The 19,726-nt window shown below is 36.2% G+C and overlaps 1 protein-coding gene across 10 annotated transcripts in view; it reads right to left on the bottom strand.

Moving 5' to 3' along the window:
• Positions 1-19,726, bottom strand: part of ARFIP1 (ADP-ribosylation factor interacting protein 1) — a 136,451-nt gene that overhangs the window by 47,242 nt on the left and 69,483 nt on the right. For 6 of the 10 annotated variants that reach the window (XM_010840734.1, XM_010840730.1, XM_010840732.1 and 3 more), the window contains 4 exons: positions 16,316-16,424; positions 9,158-9,253; positions 7,509-7,621; positions 461-682 (listed from right to left, as the gene is read on the bottom strand). In XM_010840734.1, coding sequence (XP_010839036.1) covers positions 461-682; positions 7,509-7,621; positions 9,158-9,253; positions 16,316-16,424 — 540 coding nt within the window. Of the gene's footprint in view, positions 1-460; positions 683-7,508; positions 7,622-9,157; positions 9,254-9,860; positions 9,922-16,315; positions 16,425-19,726 lie in introns of those variants that run through there. The other 4 variants (XM_010840738.1, XM_010840731.1, XM_010840739.1 and 1 more) reach the window with 4 other exon arrangements.

Raw genomic sequence — 19,726 nt, forward strand, 5'->3', positions numbered from 1 at the left:
GCAAGAATACTGGAGATGTTTGCCACTTTCTCCTCCAGGGGATATTCCTGACCCAGGGATCGAACCTGTGTCTTCTGCATTGGCAGGCAAGTTCTTTACCACTAACGCCACCCGGGAAGCCCCAAGATTTTCAACAGGTGCCTGAATTTACTTTTTACCCACACCCAGTTATTTACATGACTATATATGATTCTTTCTAGGCTCAAGCAGGCTGAGTACTCTTTTTCCTTTCCTCTAACCAAGTTCCCTTTCCCTGAAACCTCCAGCTGACATTTTCTTTGGATCAGTATTTCGACAAAAGTCAGCTGAGCCTTCTTGAAATAAAAGAATACCACAAGATTCCAATTTTATTAGAGTCAACAAATCAGAAATGTAACAAATTGCCTCTTAGAACACTCCTATTGCCGTTTTCACCCTTTTCACCCCTCTCCCCTCCGAGAGTTATTTCAAATAATCTTACATGGAGTTCTAGTGATTTTAAACTCAGGTCAGCAAACGCATCTCCAAGTTGCCTTTGGGTATGCACCATCTGGAAAAGCTGGGTCGATAGGGTCTGAGCCAGTTTTAGAATATTTTCGTATTTTTTCTTGTTATCTCTTAATATATCAATCTGAGCTTCAAGTTCAAGGTCCACAGTTCTTGATCCACGGCCCAGCTTCTCAGAGATAATTTGTCGAGTGCACTAAAAGTAGAAAGATGTATTTTGTTTAGGAAAAAAAAAAAAGAACAAAAGATAAAAGCAGTAATCCAAAGTGCACACACTGAAGCAAAGGGTATACACAATTTCTGGCTTCAAACAAGCTAGCCTAACAAACTGCAAACTTTCAGTCCCCTTTAGACGTTCATCAGGACCCAGAAAGTACACTTACCAATCATGCCTATTAACTATTACTAATCAGAGATTTTCAAAACTCACCTAGCTAATTTATATACTGCCACATGAGTTCTCTCATGTAATCATATTTCAAGCTCTGTGCATTTTGGTAGATGATTTAAAACAACTGACATACTTAGCATTGATTTAAGAATACTGGACTATTAATATAGGAATAATAAGAATACCAAAACTGTACTTTCTTATTAGTTTCAAATGCTTTTTTCCCTTCTAGATTTCCCTTAAATAGTTGTGTGTGTGTGTGTGTGTGTGTGTGTGTGTGTGTGTGTGTGTGAACAGGAAGAATGAAGGGAAGAAAGGAAGGAGAAAGAAGAGGGGATGGAGAGGAGGGAAGGGAGAAGGCCAGAGAAGGAGGTAGAGATTAGAGATTTCTGAATTCTTCTTCTACTTTTGCCTAGATAAAATAGTATTAGACTATGTTACTCTATTCTATGGTATTCTATTTCTGTTCCAGAAATGATACAAGAGCTTACAGTTTTCAATTCACTACTCAACAATACATTATAAGAGCAACCATATAGGGCATTAATATAATCATTATCATTTAAAGTTAAAAATATTATAAAAAGTAGTAAATAAGCACTGAAATTTTTAAAATTTGCAAATATGTTATTTTATCATGTCTTTTAAAGTTTGGTTACAGAATTAGTATTTGTTGTAGAAGTGAAAATAATGAATGAAATAAAAATGAATGTCCTCTTCCTTTAATTCGACTGGATAGTAGAAAACTATTAATAAGACTTCCCTTTAAACCTATATAATCACATACATAATATTTTTAAAGTAAACATGAAACTATGCTATACATCATATCCGAGCATTTTTTTTTTCTTTAATAGAAAAGTATTTAATTAGTATACATGTGTTCCCCATCCTGAACCCTCCTCCCTCCTCCCTCCCCACACCATCCCTCTGGGTCGTCCCAGTGCACCAGCCCCAAGCATCCAGCATCGTGCATTGAACCTGGACTGGCATCTCGTTTCATACATGACGTTTCACATGTTTCAATGCCATTCTCCCAAATCTTCCCACCCTCTCCCTCTCCCACAGAGTCCATAAGACTGTTCTATACATCAGTGTCTCTTTTGCTGTCTCGTATACAGGGTTATCGTTACCATCTTTCTAAATTCCATATACATGCGTTAGTATACTGTATTGGTGTTTTTCCTTCTGGCTCACTTCACTCTGTATAATAGGCTCCAGTTTCATCCACCTCATTAAAACTGATTCAAATGTATTCTTTTTAATGGCTGAGTAATACTCCATTGTGTATATGTACCACAGCTTTCTTATCCATTCATCTGCTGATGGACATCTAGGTTGCTTCCATGTCCTGGCTATTATAAACAGTGCTGTGATGAACATTGGGGTACACGTGTCTCTTTCCCTTCTGGTTTCCTCAGTGTGTATGCCCAGCAATGGGATTGCTGGATCATAAGGCAGTTCTATTTCCAGTTTTTTAAGGAATCTCCACACTGTTCTCCATAGTGGCTGTACTAGTTTGCATTCCCACCAACAGTGTAAGAGGGTTCCCTTTTCTCCACACCCTCTCCAGCATTTATTATTTGTAGACTTTTGGATCGCAGCCATTCTGACTGGTGTGAAATGGTACCTCATAGTGGTTTTGATTTGCATTTCTCTGATAATGAGTGATGTTGAGCATCTTTTCATGTGTTTGTTAGCCATCTGTATGTCTTCGTTGGAGAAATGTCTATTTAGATCTTTGGCCCATTTTTTGATCGGGTCATTTATTTTTCTGGAGTTGAGCTGTAGGAGTTGCTTGTATATTTTTGAGATTAGTTGTTTGTCGGTTGCTTCATTTGCTATTATTTTCTCCCATTCTGAAGGCCTTTTCCTCGTCAACACATATAAATCTATTATTGTGTCCGACTCTTAGTGACCCCATGGACTGTAGCCTACCGCGCTCCTCCGTCCATGGGATTTTCCAGGCAAGAGTACTGGAGTGGGGTGCCATTGCCTTCTCCAGGGAATCTTCCCAACCCAGAGATCAAACCTGGGTCTCCCGCACTGTAGGCAGACGCTTTACCATCTGAGCCACCAGGGAAGTCTATTTATCCTTTTAACGGTAACATATATGCTACTTATATTTTTCTATTTAAATAGAAATGAATTCCCTGACACTCTCTATTACCATCAATTAAGGATCTTTACAAATAAACTTTTATAAATAAAAGAGTTCTTTTAAAAACAAAAAAGTAGAGAAATTAACTCTATAGAAAGTGATAGGAAGATGAAAGGCCAAACTCATAGAAGGGATAAAACTATTTCTATGGAAAACATACAAACACTCTTTGGGGATGAAAAACACATAAAGAGAACATTTAACCTCAGACTTTGTGATTTTAATGAGAGAACATCAGCAAGTAATATTTGAAATGGTAACAAGATCAAGATATACCACTCATTTCCACTTTTCTTCCACACAAGGATTTTCCCTATGCAACAGAATATTATCAGAGGCATTTACCTACTCTTAAGCCAAAGCATGTGGTACTTTCCATAGCTATCCAGATATAATAGTCTGTTGAAAACCAAGAAGCCAGAATTCATTGAAGGAACTTGGCAGACTGGGCAAAATGAAAGAAATGTCTACTTTTGTCTGAGTGGTCATTTTTTTTACAGAAATAATGGTGATAAGCAGACAGTAAGGTCAAAGGTTTAATGAGGAAATTTTTTTTTGTTTCCAGGAAGCTATGGCAATGGGAAAAGTAAGGCAAGAGTATAAGGCATCAAATCTGGACACCTTAAACAAGTTTTGAAACTGAACTTCAGAGCTTATATTCCAATACAGATAACTAACCACTCTCAAGGAAATCTAAGTAATCTGGAGGTGAGAATGCTACAGACAGCCTCTGTGGGGCTTTGTAAAGAAAGCTGCAGTGAGAAAACATAAAGTGCGAGGCATTTCCCCACTCATCAGGGTCCCAGAGCAAGTTTCTCATAGGATCACAGAAAAACAGAATTTTATTTAAGTTGCTTCCTAGTAAATACTGAAATTGAAGTGCAAAATCGAAGGTATATATTACATACCTTCAGTATACATTATAAAGCAAGTTTAAAAGAGAAGACAATTAAAAATTCTCAGTTCTTTACCCTTCTCCAAAGTCCCTGAAAATGCAGATGACTTTCCATGATCTGTGGTCCTGTCCAGCTTTCCATATAAATGAATGATTTACTTTGAGGATAAAAGGACAAATGGAGTAAAGTTAAACATGCAGGAAAAAGCAAAAGTAAATTATTGCTCTACAGAGATTTCCTACTTGGGAGAGGACAAAATAATGATAAATAGTGTATAAAATACCATGAATCACCACCGCACAGGTCATGAATTTACAAGATAATCACTGGATACTATTAGTATTTAAATAGCACCAAGAGCTTAGAATAAAACAATTAGGTACAAGGGAAAGAATAAGCTAATGGCAGCAAAAGACAGATACTATATTAAGAAAGTTGTTAAGACTAAAGGATAGGGAAGAAGGGAGCCTAAAGTAAATATCAGAACCTGAACAGTGGAAACAGATAAACTAGTAAATAAATAATATGGTAAGAAAGCCAGGAATGAAAGTTTAAAAGATACTGGCTTTAAGCCAACAAATATTCATTTGCTAAAGGTATGAATACTGGTGGCAAGTTCTTAAAACATTTTTAAAAAGAATTTAATGTTTGGAAGAGACATTAAATAGGTCTGGATGCTAAAACTGAGATTATTCTTTAAAAAACAAGACAGACTTCTACAAGTACCCTATATTCTGTATTTGCAAAATACAAAAATGAACAAAAATGATAAACCAGAGTTTATTATTCACACTGATTCCTGTAGATGAGAGAAAATAAGAAAATAAATAAATTTTGGATTCAAACTGGAATAAATAAAATCAGGTAGATTAAAATAATATTTAAGAAAATAGGTTCAAGGCCTAAACTTAAAATCACTTCTCTTACATATTTGGTTTTAATCACCAGACTAATCTTGGAGCCAATATTAGCACTTCCTTTATTAAACACCAACAAAGAAGTGCTAATATCCTCTTTGAGTAAAAGCTTTAAAGTGTCTGCCAGAGAACAGAAACAGAAGAAATTAAAAACAAAAATCATGAAGAAACTGAAGTCCATGAAAGAGAATCAAAGTCATAGCCAGAATCAAATTCCTCAGAGTATGATGGATAATAAGCACAAATCAGAATCAACACTTGAAGGATTATCCTAATGACAATGAATGTCCTATGTCGGCTCATAATTTGGACTAAAAAGGTCAAAAAGACAGAAGAACACAGTTGTATGTCAGTCCAGACACACTGAGCTACAAACTCCATAAAATCATGTAAGCTAGGACTTTCTCTCTTTTGACTTAGATTGAGATACACAAACTATTCTGATGAAAAAAATTTTTCAGTTAAAAATAAAATGATCACTGAAAGAATGATAACTCCTTCACATAGTACTGTGCCATGTGTATGCATTATGAAGTCTGGTTATTTTCAATAACAGAAAATCTGAATGTGGTACAGTAATGCAAAAAAAAGTGAAAGTGTTAGTTGCTCAGCCGTGTCCGATTCCTTGCGACCCTGTGGACTTGTACAGACCACTAGGCTCCTCTGTCCATGAATTCTCCAGGCAAGAATACTGGAGTGGGTAGCCATTCCCTTCTTCAGGGGATCTTTCCGACCTAGGGACCAAACCTGGGTCTCCTGCACTGCAGAAGGATTCTTTACCATCTGAGCAACCTGGGAAGCCCCATGTTAAGGTAGAGATAACTATAAACTAGGAAGGATTCAACTCTGATTACTGTAGAAGTAAAAGAAGAAAAGAACAGTTGATAAACACACACATACAGGAAAAAAAAAAGATAAGCAACAGGAAAACACAACTGACACAAGAGAGGAAGGCCAAAATGACAAAAAATTAAACTTGATAATTTGTCAAATTAGGATTATTAGGATTTGGCTCAAAAATAAGACCTGTATTCTTTAGGCTCAAAATGTGTGGCTAAATTTCAGGAATAAATGAACAAAGGAATGACTGAATAAATGAATTTAATAAATAAATAAGTGAGACTGAATCTGGTATGAAAGATAAACAAGTGAAACGAAAGGGAGTATGAAGGGGAATTTCAGGCAGCGGGCAAACACAGAACAAGCTGCAGAGTGTGAGAAAGCACAGCTTGTTTAGGAAATCTCTGGATAAGCAGGTATGGATCACGAGATCTGCGGGTGGAAGAGAGGAGCAGCAGGATAAAAACGGGAAGGTAGATGGGGATCGAGGGAAGGAGTTAAGCAAACTGAACCACGTCAGGCAGAGCAGAATCTGCAGGATGAGACAATTTGTTGAGAAGCTACTACAGTAATTTAAGAGAGTAATCACATGGCTGTGAAGGCTAAGATGGAGACAAGGATAAAGTCAAATAATATTAAAGAGGCAGAGTCCATTTAATAATTAACTGGGCATGTGGAATCAGTGAGAAGATGAAGTAGACATCTGAATGTTTGGATGAACTGCTCTGATATGAAGGAGTACCAAAGGAAAAACAGTATTCCTGGAATGAGAGCATCCACATCCTTGAGAACAAAAGGGGCAATGGGCAAATAGAATATCCTGAATGAGAACGGTTCAGCGGGCACCAAGTCTTGACGGCTACCACTGGCATTTCTCAGTTCCACACTGACATGAGCAACATGACATGGAAAGTTTCATGCAGCAGTTTCAGGGCACTTTTATCCTCTTAAGAAAACCTGTACTTCTGTGCAAAATTGCAGATCGTACTTTAAAAATACTAACTGAAAAAATAAATGCACTTCTGTATTGCTCTTTAGAAGACACATCAGAGACTCCTGTATAAAAATACAGACAATTCCTGATTTACAGACCACTAGGCCCACTACCAATTCACAAACAGAGCGAGTGTTAACGCTGATGCTCTAAATAGAACTGTTAGGGTTTCCATCCACTTAACTATTCTACGAATTCTACTGTCTCATCCCTGTTAAGATTCAAAGGTACTAAGTGAATTTGGGGTTTGAGCTATCTATTTGTAACACATTAAATATAGCTGTATTGCTTTAGAGTAAATTTTGCTTATTTACTTTAGGAGAATGTAAGAAAACTAATCAATACTTACTCTGAAGCAATACACTTAACAACAACAAACCTTTGAAATCCAACTCATATACTGTCTGTACAGTTTAGTGTTTAGTTATTACAGTAAGATCAGAGAATTTCAAACTTTGGAAAACTAATATACCTCTCGACATTTTGCTGCTATAAGTATCAAAAAGATGGAGGTTGTGACAAACATATCTATGGCAGTTCTACAGCTAAATGTGCTCCCAGACAACATATTTCTTCTTTAATTATGTACTATCTGTCAATTAATAAGAGCTTTAGTAGCTCTTTTTAGAACTCAACCTACTGACTTTTAAAACTACGTTTATGCAAAGATCAGTAAGACACAATATTTTTAATTGTATATTTACGTTGAAAGAGCATTATACTCTCCTATACATTTATATAATTGCAAAATAATAATTTGAGTAACATTCGAATGAAATTCTTAGAGCTACTTGGGGTGGAAATATTAAAAAAAATTACAAACCTTGTAGGTATTTAGACTCCATTTTCTAACAAGTTCTAACTTTTCCATGGCAGGATTTTTAGTTTCATCTGCTAGAATAACTGGACCACTTTTTGTCTGTGTTCTCTGGCTACCTGTAACATCAGAACAAAAGATAAAAATGCAAACCACACAGACAAGTAGAAAGAAAACAAAACACTGATGCAGTTCAAATTAAACTACTTATGCATTTAAAGAAATAAGAAGATTCCCACAAAGTAAAGGACTAGGACTTCTTGGAATCATTTTAAGGATGATTTCCTGATACTGCAAAAAAAAATTTCTTTGGTTTGTCCATCTTCTTTAAAAAAAAAAAATGCTGCAATAGGCCTTCTTCTCTAAACTGCTACTTACTTCAAGGAAAATAAAATTTCCACAATTTATCTTATAACCTAATGATTCTTAAAAAATTGTCATTAAAAATCTGAAAGGCTCACACTCTTCACAGTGATCTCCTTTCATTATACTACACAGAAGACAGCAACAACACAATGTTACCAAAATTTTGGAGGGTTTAAAAATACTATAACTTTAGATAGTCATCAAAAATATCTTACTGTAGTATAAGAGGTTTTGTTAAACAAGACCTTCACTGTGCCTCATTTTTTCCTCAAGAAAGCCAGCACTTCCCCCAAAGCCATAATTAATACAGGCAGTATAAAGCCCTGATAATGCATTACTCCAACAATTAAGAAATTATGACATAACAGCAACTCTACAACTATACAGTTCCTCCCAGTAAAATATTTTTTACAGAAGAACATATTTAGTAACATTTATGATGCTAATAACTTGGGATAGAAACATCATAATTTTAAAATAACAATTTTTAAAAAAGACAAGAGAAAACATTTTATAAAATGGTTTTAAAAGGTTAGAGTCAGCAAAAATTTCTTCTCTCACCCCTGTAGCCAGGCCAGGCTTTACCACAGTTTTACCATAATCTAAGGAGAACAGTATATAAAATCAAATGCGTTTAAGAATTTACAAAATTCTCACATAAAGTATAAAATATTAACATTTCATGTAAATTTGCCTTGTTTTTATAGTCCAGCAGTATTAAAGTGAAAAGCAAATCCAATGCAAAGAAATAGGTTTTTCCCAGTACTTTTCACTCGGCATAACTGGAAAATTACATAGTATTTTGAAGCAATTTGACAACTAGTTGTTAAGTCAAAGTTGAAAAAAGGAAGACACAACCTTTTCCACTTGATTCATTCCAAATAATGAACAACCCAACTGTTGAAAGTCCTTTTTTATTTAACTGAAAACAGATGGCAGAGCTGCAAAGCCAAGAGTTTAGGATCAAATAAGTAAAGCAACATTTTCCAGAGCAAAGAAAAGAAAGGTAGATTAAAAATGAATCAAACTTTAATGTGTTTTTTTCTGTTATTTCAGAAATTTCATGTTTGAGATTGTGCCTAATAAACTTTGAAAAGCCAGAAAGGTAAGCTATGGCTAGAGAGATCACTTTCCTTATTGTTTAAAAAACAAAACAAAACAAAAAAACAGCCACCAAAAACGCCAGAATAACACACCTAAGAATATAAAGCAAGCGATAGGAAATTGAGTGAGTGAGTTTAGCTTCAGCAGTAGCAAGAAGGGCTTTATCCGATCAGTGCAGTGAATACCTGCAGGAACAATTAAATCACTTCCTTGTTGAGTCAGCCGACTAGCTGCCACCCTGCTAGGAGACATAACAGATGGCAGAGGTGGTGCTGGGGAACCTGAAAAGGGCAGACATTTCACTGTGAAAATGCTTCTCTTCCTCCACACAATATACATTTTGAATATAGCTGTACTGACATTTCCTTTAAAATATTCAAAAAAAGGATTAAAAGCTGGGAACTAATAGACTTGCTTCCATGCAGAAATGGATGAGTAACAAATGGATGCTACCAGGATGAGCTCTTACATAAACTTTTCTTAGAACTATTAAAACCAAACAAAACACATAACTGTAAGAAGAGACTTGGTAAGATCATGTTTAATCAGTACTCTACCTGGACTTGGCTGTTTTCAAATCAATTAAAAGTATGTGATTAAAGGACACAGCTGAAATGGTTTTAAAGCTTAACTCAACATTGTATAACTTGCTACTCTAACATAGGGAGGAAAGCTCTTCAAGTAGAAATCCAAAGGCATGTAACACTTGTATCAAATTTATCATTAACATTCACAGAAATGTGAATGAATCACCCTTCACAGAAATTATAGCCAAAAATTTCAAATCATAAATCAAGTATCACCTACTACAGATTACTGCCACTCATAGTATGGATGCAAGGGGTTTCCATCAATTATGTCATCTCGGAGCGCATCAGAAATACAGACCTACTTAACTAGAATCTGCATTTTCACAAGATCTTCAGGTGATTTGTATGTGTTTTGAAGCCTGAGAAGTGATAATACAGAGTGTTATTCTGATTAATCATAAGACTTCTGAAGCTTTTCAAACATACCTGAGACATTCCACAAGATCTACTGATTATCACTGAAACAGGTTATTTTTAGAGCTTTTCCGGAGGGCGGGGGAAGCTTTAGCTTTTTTATTAGATTGATTTTCTGCTTTTATTTATTAGATAAATAAAAATAGCATATATTTAAGGTATAAAAAATGATTTTTTTGATATATGTATACACTGTGAAATGATTACATCCATCACCTCACATAGTTACCATCTTTGTGTGTGTGGTGAGAAAACCTGAGATCTATCAGCAAATTTCAAGTATACATTATTATTAACTATAGTCACCATGCTGCTCATTAGGCAACAGTAGTTTTTTAGAAGCTACTTATTCTCAAACACAGCTAAGTTTGAGAACCTGAGGAAAGAATACAATTTTGGAATGAAACACACTGAGTTTTAAAATTCTAACTCTGGGTTTGAAATTCTGGCTCTATTTATCAAATAGTATCAGGAACACCCTGGCAAATTACTCAACATCTCTGAGCCTTAATTTTTTTAAAAAGTTAAGAAAAACTGAGTACCCAACATTGTTGCTAATGTCCAGCATAAAACTATACAGCTTCAACTGACTATTTTAAATTCTAAAGGTTTTATGTCTTTAGGGAAGTGATCATTGAAAGGAAACTGAAAAAACTATTAACATCCTTCACATTTAGCTGAATATATTTTAATGTTTCTAAGATAAATTTATTACAACTATACTCTTTTCCAGTTTTCTAAAAACACATATCAAATTTATAATTAAAATATTCCAGTAAGAATGAATGTCAACTTTCTCATATCCCAGATATACGAAGTTCTGATCAGGAACAGTCACCAGTTTTAATAATAAGGAATACTTAATGTGGACTGAATCTAACATTAAAATCCAAAACACACAATGTATCTAAATAGAATGGCATTACCTTTCAAAATGAGATACCTGTCTTTCAAAAAAAATTCTGTTGAACCAAAAAAGTTTAAAACTGGAAGGGACAACAGAAATCAACTAGTCTGATGCTAAACTACAGGGAAAAAGAGGCTCAGAGAGGTTTAAATAGCTTATTAGATTCTCAGGTGTTCTGAATCCATACCATAATATCTCCATTATTAAATTCAATACAAAAAACATCAATCCATAAATTACTTGTTACGCTGGAAGGCATTTAATGGATTATCCAATGCAATCACTATTTTAAACAAAAACTCTATCTCTACTATTACATACAGAAGAGTTCAATAAACGATGACTACTATAATTCCATTTTGTGATAATCCCAGGAACAGAGAGCTCTGTTGTTCTGGCTATTACTGTTTATTAATCTTGCATAAGAATTAATCCCATGATTTAACATGAGATACGTATAACATATATGTCACAAGTGATACAGAACTTTCCAAACTAAAGTAGCAAAAAGACATAGTGCTGAGATAAGTAGAGACCTTCAACTATTTGCTTTACTTTCAAGGGTTAATTGTTCTCTGTATCTTCAAATCTTTAAGTCAGACTAATTTAGTTACTAAAATCACTCACAAATAAGTAAATCATTCCAACAAAAATAATTCTTAAAACTCTAGGCTTTTGCTAATTGATGAAATTTGGAGAATTAGCTCAGCTTTCTCTCAACAGGAGAAGTCTAGGAATATGAATAATGTGTATGCAATGATCAAAACCCCACTAAAACAAAACTCAGATACCAAGAACAACTCATTCTTAAGAGTTTTGACTTACTCATGGTTTTCACTGTTATTCATTCTACCATGTATTTCTTGGGTAGATTTCAATATTTATTGTTACACTGAATTTAAGCACAATTTCTTCTAAATTTGCCCCAGAGATGGAAAAATAAATGGTAATAGGGTCCTTATAAAGTTATCATTCAGTTTTTCCCAGAAAGCTAACAGAGCCCCAACTCCCAACATTTTTTCATGAGACATATATCCTAAATTTTGTTCATTTAAAAAGGCTTTCTTATCTCTTCTTGCCATTCTCTGGAACTCTGCATTTGGTTGGGTATATATTTCCCTTTCTCTTCTGCCTTTCACTTCTCTTCTTTTCTAAGGTATTCTTAAGGCTTTCTCAGACAACCACTTTAATCTTCTTGCATTTCGTTTTCTTGGGGATACCCAACTGAATGAAGAGTTCCAGAGAATAGCAAGGAGACATAAGAAAGCCTTCCTCAGTGATCAGTGCAAAGAAATAGGGGAAAACAATAGAATGGGAAAGACTAGAGATCTCATCAAGAAAATCAGATACCAAGGGAATATTTCATGCAAAGATGGGCTCAATAAAGAACAGAAACAGTATGGATCTAACAGAGGCAGAAGAGATGGCAAGAATACACAGAACTATCATATCCTGAACAATCATGATGGTGTGGACACTCACCTAGAACTAGACATCCTGAAGTGTGAAGTCAAGTGGGCCTTAGGAAGCATTACTACGAACAAAGTTAGTGGAAGTGATGAATTCCAGCTGAGCTATTTCAAGTCCTAAAAGATGATGCTGTTAAAGTGCTGCACTCAATATGTGCAAATGTGGAAAACTCAGCAGTGGCCACAGGACCAGAAAAGGTCATTCCAATCCCAAAGAAGGGCAATACAAAAGAATGTTCAAACTACCACACAGTTGCAAGGTAGCAAGTACATTATTTGTACATAAAGTACATTATTTCACACACAAGCAAGGTAATGCTCAAAATCCTTCAAGCTAGGCTTCAACAGTATGTGAATTGGAATTTCTGGATGTAAAAGCTGGATTTAGAAAAGGCAGAGGAACCAGAGGCCAAATTACCAACATCCACTGGATCACAGAGAAAGCAAGGGAATTTAAGAAAAACAGCTATTTCTGTTTCACTGACTATGCTAGAAGTCTTTGACAGTGTGGATCACAATAAACTGTGGAAAATTCTTAAACAGATGTGAATACTAGACCACCTTACCTGTCTCCTGAGAAACCTGCATGCAGGACAAGAAGCAACAGTTAGAACCTTACATGGAAAAATGAACTGGTTTAAAATTGGGCAGGAAGTATGACAAGGCTGTATACTGTCACCCTGATTATTTAACTTATATGCAGAGTACATTATGTTAAATGCCAGACTGGAATGAATCACAAGCTGGAATCAAGACTGCGAGGAGAAATATCAACAACCTCAGATAAGCAGATGATACCACTCTAATGACAGAAAGTGAAGAAGAACTAAAGAGCCTCTTGATGAGGGTAAAAGAAGAGAGTGAAAAGCCTGGCTTAAAACTTAAAATTCAAAAAAGCAGACATGTCACTTTGCCAACAAAGGTCCATATAGTCAAAGCTATGGTTTTTCCAGTGGTCATGTACAGATAGATGTGAGAGCTGGACATAAAGAAGGCTGAGCGCTGAAGAATTGTTGCTTTCGAACTGTGCTGGAAAAGACTCTTGAGAGTGCCTTGGACAGCAAGGAGACCAAACCAGACAATCCTAAAGAAAATCAACCCTGAATATTCATTGGAAGGGCTGATTCTGAAACTGAAGCTCCAATACTTTGGCCACCTGATGTGAACAGCTAACTCAGAGGAAAAGACCCTGATGCTGGGAAAGATTGAGGGCAGAAATAGAAGGGGGCAACAGAGGATGAGATGGTTGGATGGCATCACTGACTCAATGGACATGAGTTTGAGCAAAAATAGTGGAGGACAGGGAAGCCTGGCATGCTGCAGTTTATGGGGGTTGCAAAGAGCTGGACATGGCTTAGCAACTGAACAACAATAAGAACATATTCTAAATTTTAAACATGAGAAAATCATGTTCATTCTAATTTATGCATACATGCCTCAAAACAAGGACACTTAACTACAACTTTCCAGTAAATGCTTAATGAATCTGAGTATGACAGAATGATTATCTTTTAAACATACTGATTAACTATGTAGCTTGTTTTAAAAAGTGTTTTATAAAGTCAATTCAAAGAGACATAAATTACTGCCATTATCACAAAACACATTTTTTATTCCAATCTGAGGGACTACAATGGATCTATAAGCAAGTGAAACTGACTGGCACTTTCCTGTTCATGGACAACAGGTTACAATGCCAGCTGACTTTGATTATTGTATATACTATTCTGTTTAAGGGGGAAAGGATAAAACCAAATGTCAGCCAAATAATATCACTGAAAATCTTCAAATATCTTAATTGTAGAAGTCTTTTTTTTTTTTTAATTCTATGTTGACATTTAAATTTGGAAATTGGTGACCGGTTGGAAAATGATGTCACGCAAAGTGTGCCTTGTGTCTTCAAACGTTCATAATCTCAGGCAATCAGTCAACCTTCTCAAATTCAAAGTTATTCAAAGCCTAGAGAACACCACCACAATGCTATGCAATGACTACTGCGATACTGATGCACGTGTTGCCTTTCTATATCTTTATTTCTGTGAACATAAGAATGAAAAGGGTAAAAAAAAAAGATGTCAGTAGAAAGTCCACTCGTTTTACAGCCTAGAGTAAAAGATAGTATACTGGATTACCCTAAATGCCTATTTCTAGGATCCATTTAGCAAGGAATATATTTTAAAATATAAGTTGTTTCTCACTATTGGCCATTAGTATAATAAAATATAGAATACTGCAAGAGGGCTACAGAGTACAAAGGCATGGAGATATTTTTTTCAACTTGTGAAATTATAATACAGTATTAAAAGATGCTTGGAAGAAAGATCCTTGGAAGAAAAGCTACGACCAAACCTAGACAGCATATTAAAAAGCAGAGCCATTACTTTACCGACTAGATCTGTATAGTTAAAGCTACGGTTTTCCAGTAATCATGTATGGATGTGAGAGTTGGACTATAAAGAAGACCAAAGAACTGATGCTTTTGAACTGGAGAAGCATTGGAGAAGACTCTTGAGAGTCCCTTGGACTGCAAGGAGATCCAATCAGTCCATCCTAAAGGAAATCAACCCTGAATATTCATTGGAAGGACTGATGCTGAAGCTGAAGCTCCAATACTTTGGCCACCTGATGCAAAGTACTGACTCACTGGAAAAGACCCTGATGCTGAGAAAGATTGAAGGCAGGAGGAGAAGGGGACAACAGAGGATGAGATGGTTGGATGGCATCACCGACTTGACGGACCTGAGTGTGAGCAAGCTCCAGGAGTCGGTGATGAACAGGGAGGTCTGGCGTGCTGCAGTTCATGGGGTCGCAGAGTCGGACACAACTGAACAACTGAACTGAACTTAACGCAGTATTAAAATTAAAATACTTCATTGAACATCCAAGTATTGCTCCTTTAACTAGAGCTCTGTCAAGAAAACAATCCAGTTTTACATCTACATGATTTTATTTTCTTTCACTTGTGTAAAGATGAAAAAATACCTAAAAAGGTTATTATAGGCAAGAGTATTTAAAAAGGAAGTGTTTTTCTTTATATTAAAAAAGAAAAAAAACACATACATGGAATGTATGCAGAAAAGAGCTAACATACTAGGTCTAACTATTTACCTTTGAAAAGACCAGTTTACAAAAGATTGGCCCTCAACTGGCATCTGAGAACTTTAATTGTGGAGTGATTCTCACCATTCCTGGAATTCTAAGACTTGCTCACTATGCCTAAACTGTTTATACAAACAATGTGGTTTATGCTTTCCTTCTGGGAGTCTGGAATCTGGCACATGCTAGGCAGAGGGTGCCTATGTGGACAATCTCCAATAAGAACCCTAGGCACTAATTTATCTTCCTTGGTTAGCAACATTTCACATTTGTTGTCACAGCTCTGCTGGGAGAATTAAGCATGTCCTTTATGACTGGACTGGGAAAGGACCCCAACCTTTACCTCAGGCACCCTTTGCCTTTGCCGACTGTGCTCAGTATACTTCTGCTATCATCACAGTCTGGATTATGACTATACACTGAGTCCTGTTAGTCCTCTTTGAAAATTACTTTATTGGAGGGTGCTCTCAGGAGACCTCCAACACAGCATATATAGTGAGAAAAATAAAAGTTTCATTTTCTAATTGCTTTGAAATAAGAAATATGTATTTATACAAATCAATATTGACATAAATTTTGTGGTTACCACTAAAATAATTTAAATCTGCATTTTTGGTATAATTTTTGAGTTTTTCAGTATTTTAAAACCAATTTTCAAGCAGTAATCAGTGAAATTATGCACGCTAACCTGTTTATATAAAGACAACTATTAAAACAATTACTAAATTAAATTGAAGAGAAAAAGGATTATGTTTATAACCAGTGTTTTATCATGAAATCAAAGTTCTCAACTCTACTAAAGGTAGCATTTGGTGACCTTCTCCCATCTTCTATCCCGCTCATTTTTAAAAATAATGGGTTCCTTACCTTGAAATGATCCTGCTTCAATAACCCCCTCTTTGGTACTGTCAAAGCCATGAGATGTGATTTGCGTTTCTGAGAGACCAAGTCCAGCTGGTAATGAACGCTTCAAATCCTTAGCAACATTTGAATAAAAGAGAAAATCTTGTAAAAATCTCACACCACACAGCAGTTCAGCATAATTTTGTCCTTTTAATCACATGGTGAACTATTTTTCTCTCTACTGTGTAGTATTCCCTTATGCTGTCATGGTGGTCCAAGATGATGTATATCTGCAGCAAACTAAGCAAGGTTTGCTATAAGAGATACAGTGTACACCAAATATAAAATAGTTTCATTAGCTTAGACTTAAGCATCAGACAGATATTAAAATTCAATTTCAAATTTCGAATCTTCTGATACATAAGGAAAATCATTTCAAGGACAGAATTAAGATGACTAAAAAGTCATGTCTAATATTAAAAAGCTCAGTGATGTCTAATATCATCTTGATGAGCCTTTGGTGATGTTTAACATAAATCATTCACTTGCAATATTAAGTTTCCCTCTGATTTGCAGGTTAGCTAGGTAAACAGGGCTTCAATCAGTGTAAGGAAAAGAAAATTTCTTGTGATTTAGATTTATTTTAAATTACTGATATTTGCCAACCTAACTGCAATTAAGCTTGTAACTGTAATAAATACAATATTTGACATTCAGTCTTACAGTAAAAGAAAAGAGAGAAAGCCATGAAACACAGATTTCCAACTAAAAGTTCTTTCTTGCCTCTGGCTTGGATATGAGGAATTACCCAATTTTCATAATCAGTCTATGACTAGACTCTACTGGTTCTTCGTAACGATAAGTTAGTGATACACTAGAAGATGTCTTTGAAATTCTTCCTTAAGGCCCTATTCCACGACATATAATGTACAGCTAGAATCTGAAACTCCAGCAACCTTCATACAGGAACTTCTTTTCTGATTATCTAGTTTTATTTTTCTCATAGTGATTATCACTAACATATTCAATAAATATTTGTTGGACAAGTAAGTAAATGAATTTGTTAAATAAACTAAGGGACTTATGACAACATCGCATAGATTAAGAAGTTGCAGGCTTCTCTGGTGGCTCAACATAAGGAATCCACCTGCCAACACAGAAGACACAGGCTTGACCGCTGATTGGGGAAGACCCCACACGCTGCAGAGCAGCTAAGCCCACAACTCCAAGCCTGTGCGCTCGAGCCTGGGCCACAACCACTGAAGTCCGCAGGCCCCAGAGCCCGTGCTGCACGAGAGAAGCCGCCGCAGCGACAAGTCCATGTGCAGCAGCGAAGACCCAGCACACCCCCAAACAAACCGACAGAGTTGCTACAGCAATAAGCTCACTTTAAAATTTATTGAGTATCTGCTTATTCTTACTATGCTAGACTTGCTCGGCAGAGAAAAAGATAACACAAAGGAGAGACAAGATATACAAACATTAATATAAAAGTTGAACCTGGTGCCAAAGTAAAGACAATATCAGAAGAATCTGGAATAGGGGCTAAGTCCAGGAGAACCGAATAAGAAAAGAAAAAGTACTTCTTGAACTCTGAAATATAGAGGATTTATTTATTCATTCAATCAACATCCACTGAGCACCAAGTTCACGACAGTCACTGCTATGGATACTACACATGGAGCACTGCAGGAAACAGACCACCTCTGTCCATCAGACTCATCTGAGGTGTGACCGAAGGAGGAGACGGATAGTAAATGAATGCATCTCAGGTACAATGCACTACAGTAAAAATACCAGTGACCCTTGAAAAACACAGGTTTGAACTGTGTCACCTTATATGCATTTTTTTTTTCAATAAATATGCTTGTACTGCAGTACTACAAGATCCAAGGTGGTTGACTCCTCAGAGCTGAACTGTGGATACAGAGAAGCAAAGGAAAAGTTATACAAAAATTTGACTGTAGGTAGACTGCTTGAACCCACAGTTCAAGTAGAAACTGTAATAAGTACTAAGTTTAATTTTTTAAGGCAGGGTAAGAGGGTACCTCAGATTGATTATATTCTTTGCAGCCAAAGATGGAGAAGCTCTATACAGTCAGCAAAAACCAGACTGGGAGCTGACTGTGGCTCACATCATGAACTCCTAATTGAAGAAAGTGGGGAAAACCACTAGACCATTCAGGTATGACCTAAATGAAATCCCTTATGATTATACAGTGGAAGTGAGAAATAGATTTAAGGGACTAGATCTGATAGACAGAGTGCCTGATGAACTATGGACTGAGGTTCGTGACATTGTACAGGAGACAGGGATCAAGACCATCACCATGGAAAAGAAATGCAAAAAAGCAAAATGGCTGTCTGGGGAGGCCTTAAATAGCTGTGAAAAGAAGAGAAGTGAAAAGCAAAGGAGAAAAGGAAAGATATAAGCAGATGATTGCAGAGTTCCAAAGAATAGCAAGGAGAGATAAAAAAGCTTTCTTCAGCAATCAATGCAAAGAAATAGAGGAAAACAACAGAATGGGAAAGACTAGAGATCTCTTCAAGAAAATTAGAGATACCAAGGGAACATTTCATGCAAAGATGGGTCGATAAAGGACAGAAATGGTATGGACCTAACAGAAGCAGACGATATTAAGAAGAGGTGGCAAGAATACACAGAAGAACTGTACAAAAAAGAGCTTCACAACCAAGATAATCATGATGGTATGATCACTCACCTAGAGCCAGACATCCTGGAATGTGAAGTCAAGTGGGCCTTAGAAAGCATCACTATGAACAAAGCTAGTGGTGGTGATGGAATTCCTGTTGAAAGATGATGCTGTGAAAGTGCTGCACTCAATATGCCAGCAAATTTGCAAAACTCAGCAGTGGCCACAGGACTGGAAAAGGTCAGTTTTCATTCCAATCCCAAAGAAAGGCAATGCCAAAGAATGCTCAAACTACTGCACAATTGCACTCATCTCACATGCTAGTAAAGTAACGCTCAAAATTCTCCAAGCCAGACTTCAGCAATACGTGAACTGTGAACCTCCAGATGTTCAAGCTTCTTTTAGAAAAGGCAGAGGAACCAGAGATCAAATTGCCAACATCCACTGGATCATCGAAAAAGCAAGAGAGTTCCAGAAAAACATCTATTCTGCTTTATTGACTATGCCAAAGCCTTTGACTGTGTGGATCACAATAAACTGTGGAAAATTCTGAGAGAGATGGGAATACCAGACCACCTGACCTGCCTCTTGAGAAACCTATATGCAGTCAGGAAGCAACAGTTAGAACTGGACATGGAACAACAGACTGGTTCCAAATAGGAAAAGGAGTATATCAAGGCTGTATATTGTCATCCTGCTTATTTAACTTATATGCAGAGTACATCATGAGAAATGCTGGGCTGGAAGAAGCACAAGCTGGAATCAAGATTGCCAGGAGAAA

Source organism: Bison bison, unplaced genomic scaffold (assembly GCF_000754665.1).
Source record: "Bison bison bison isolate TAMUID 2011002044 unplaced genomic scaffold, Bison_UMD1.0 scf7180017864146, whole genome shotgun sequence".
Taxonomy (NCBI): domain Eukaryota; kingdom Metazoa; phylum Chordata; class Mammalia; order Artiodactyla; family Bovidae; genus Bison; species Bison bison.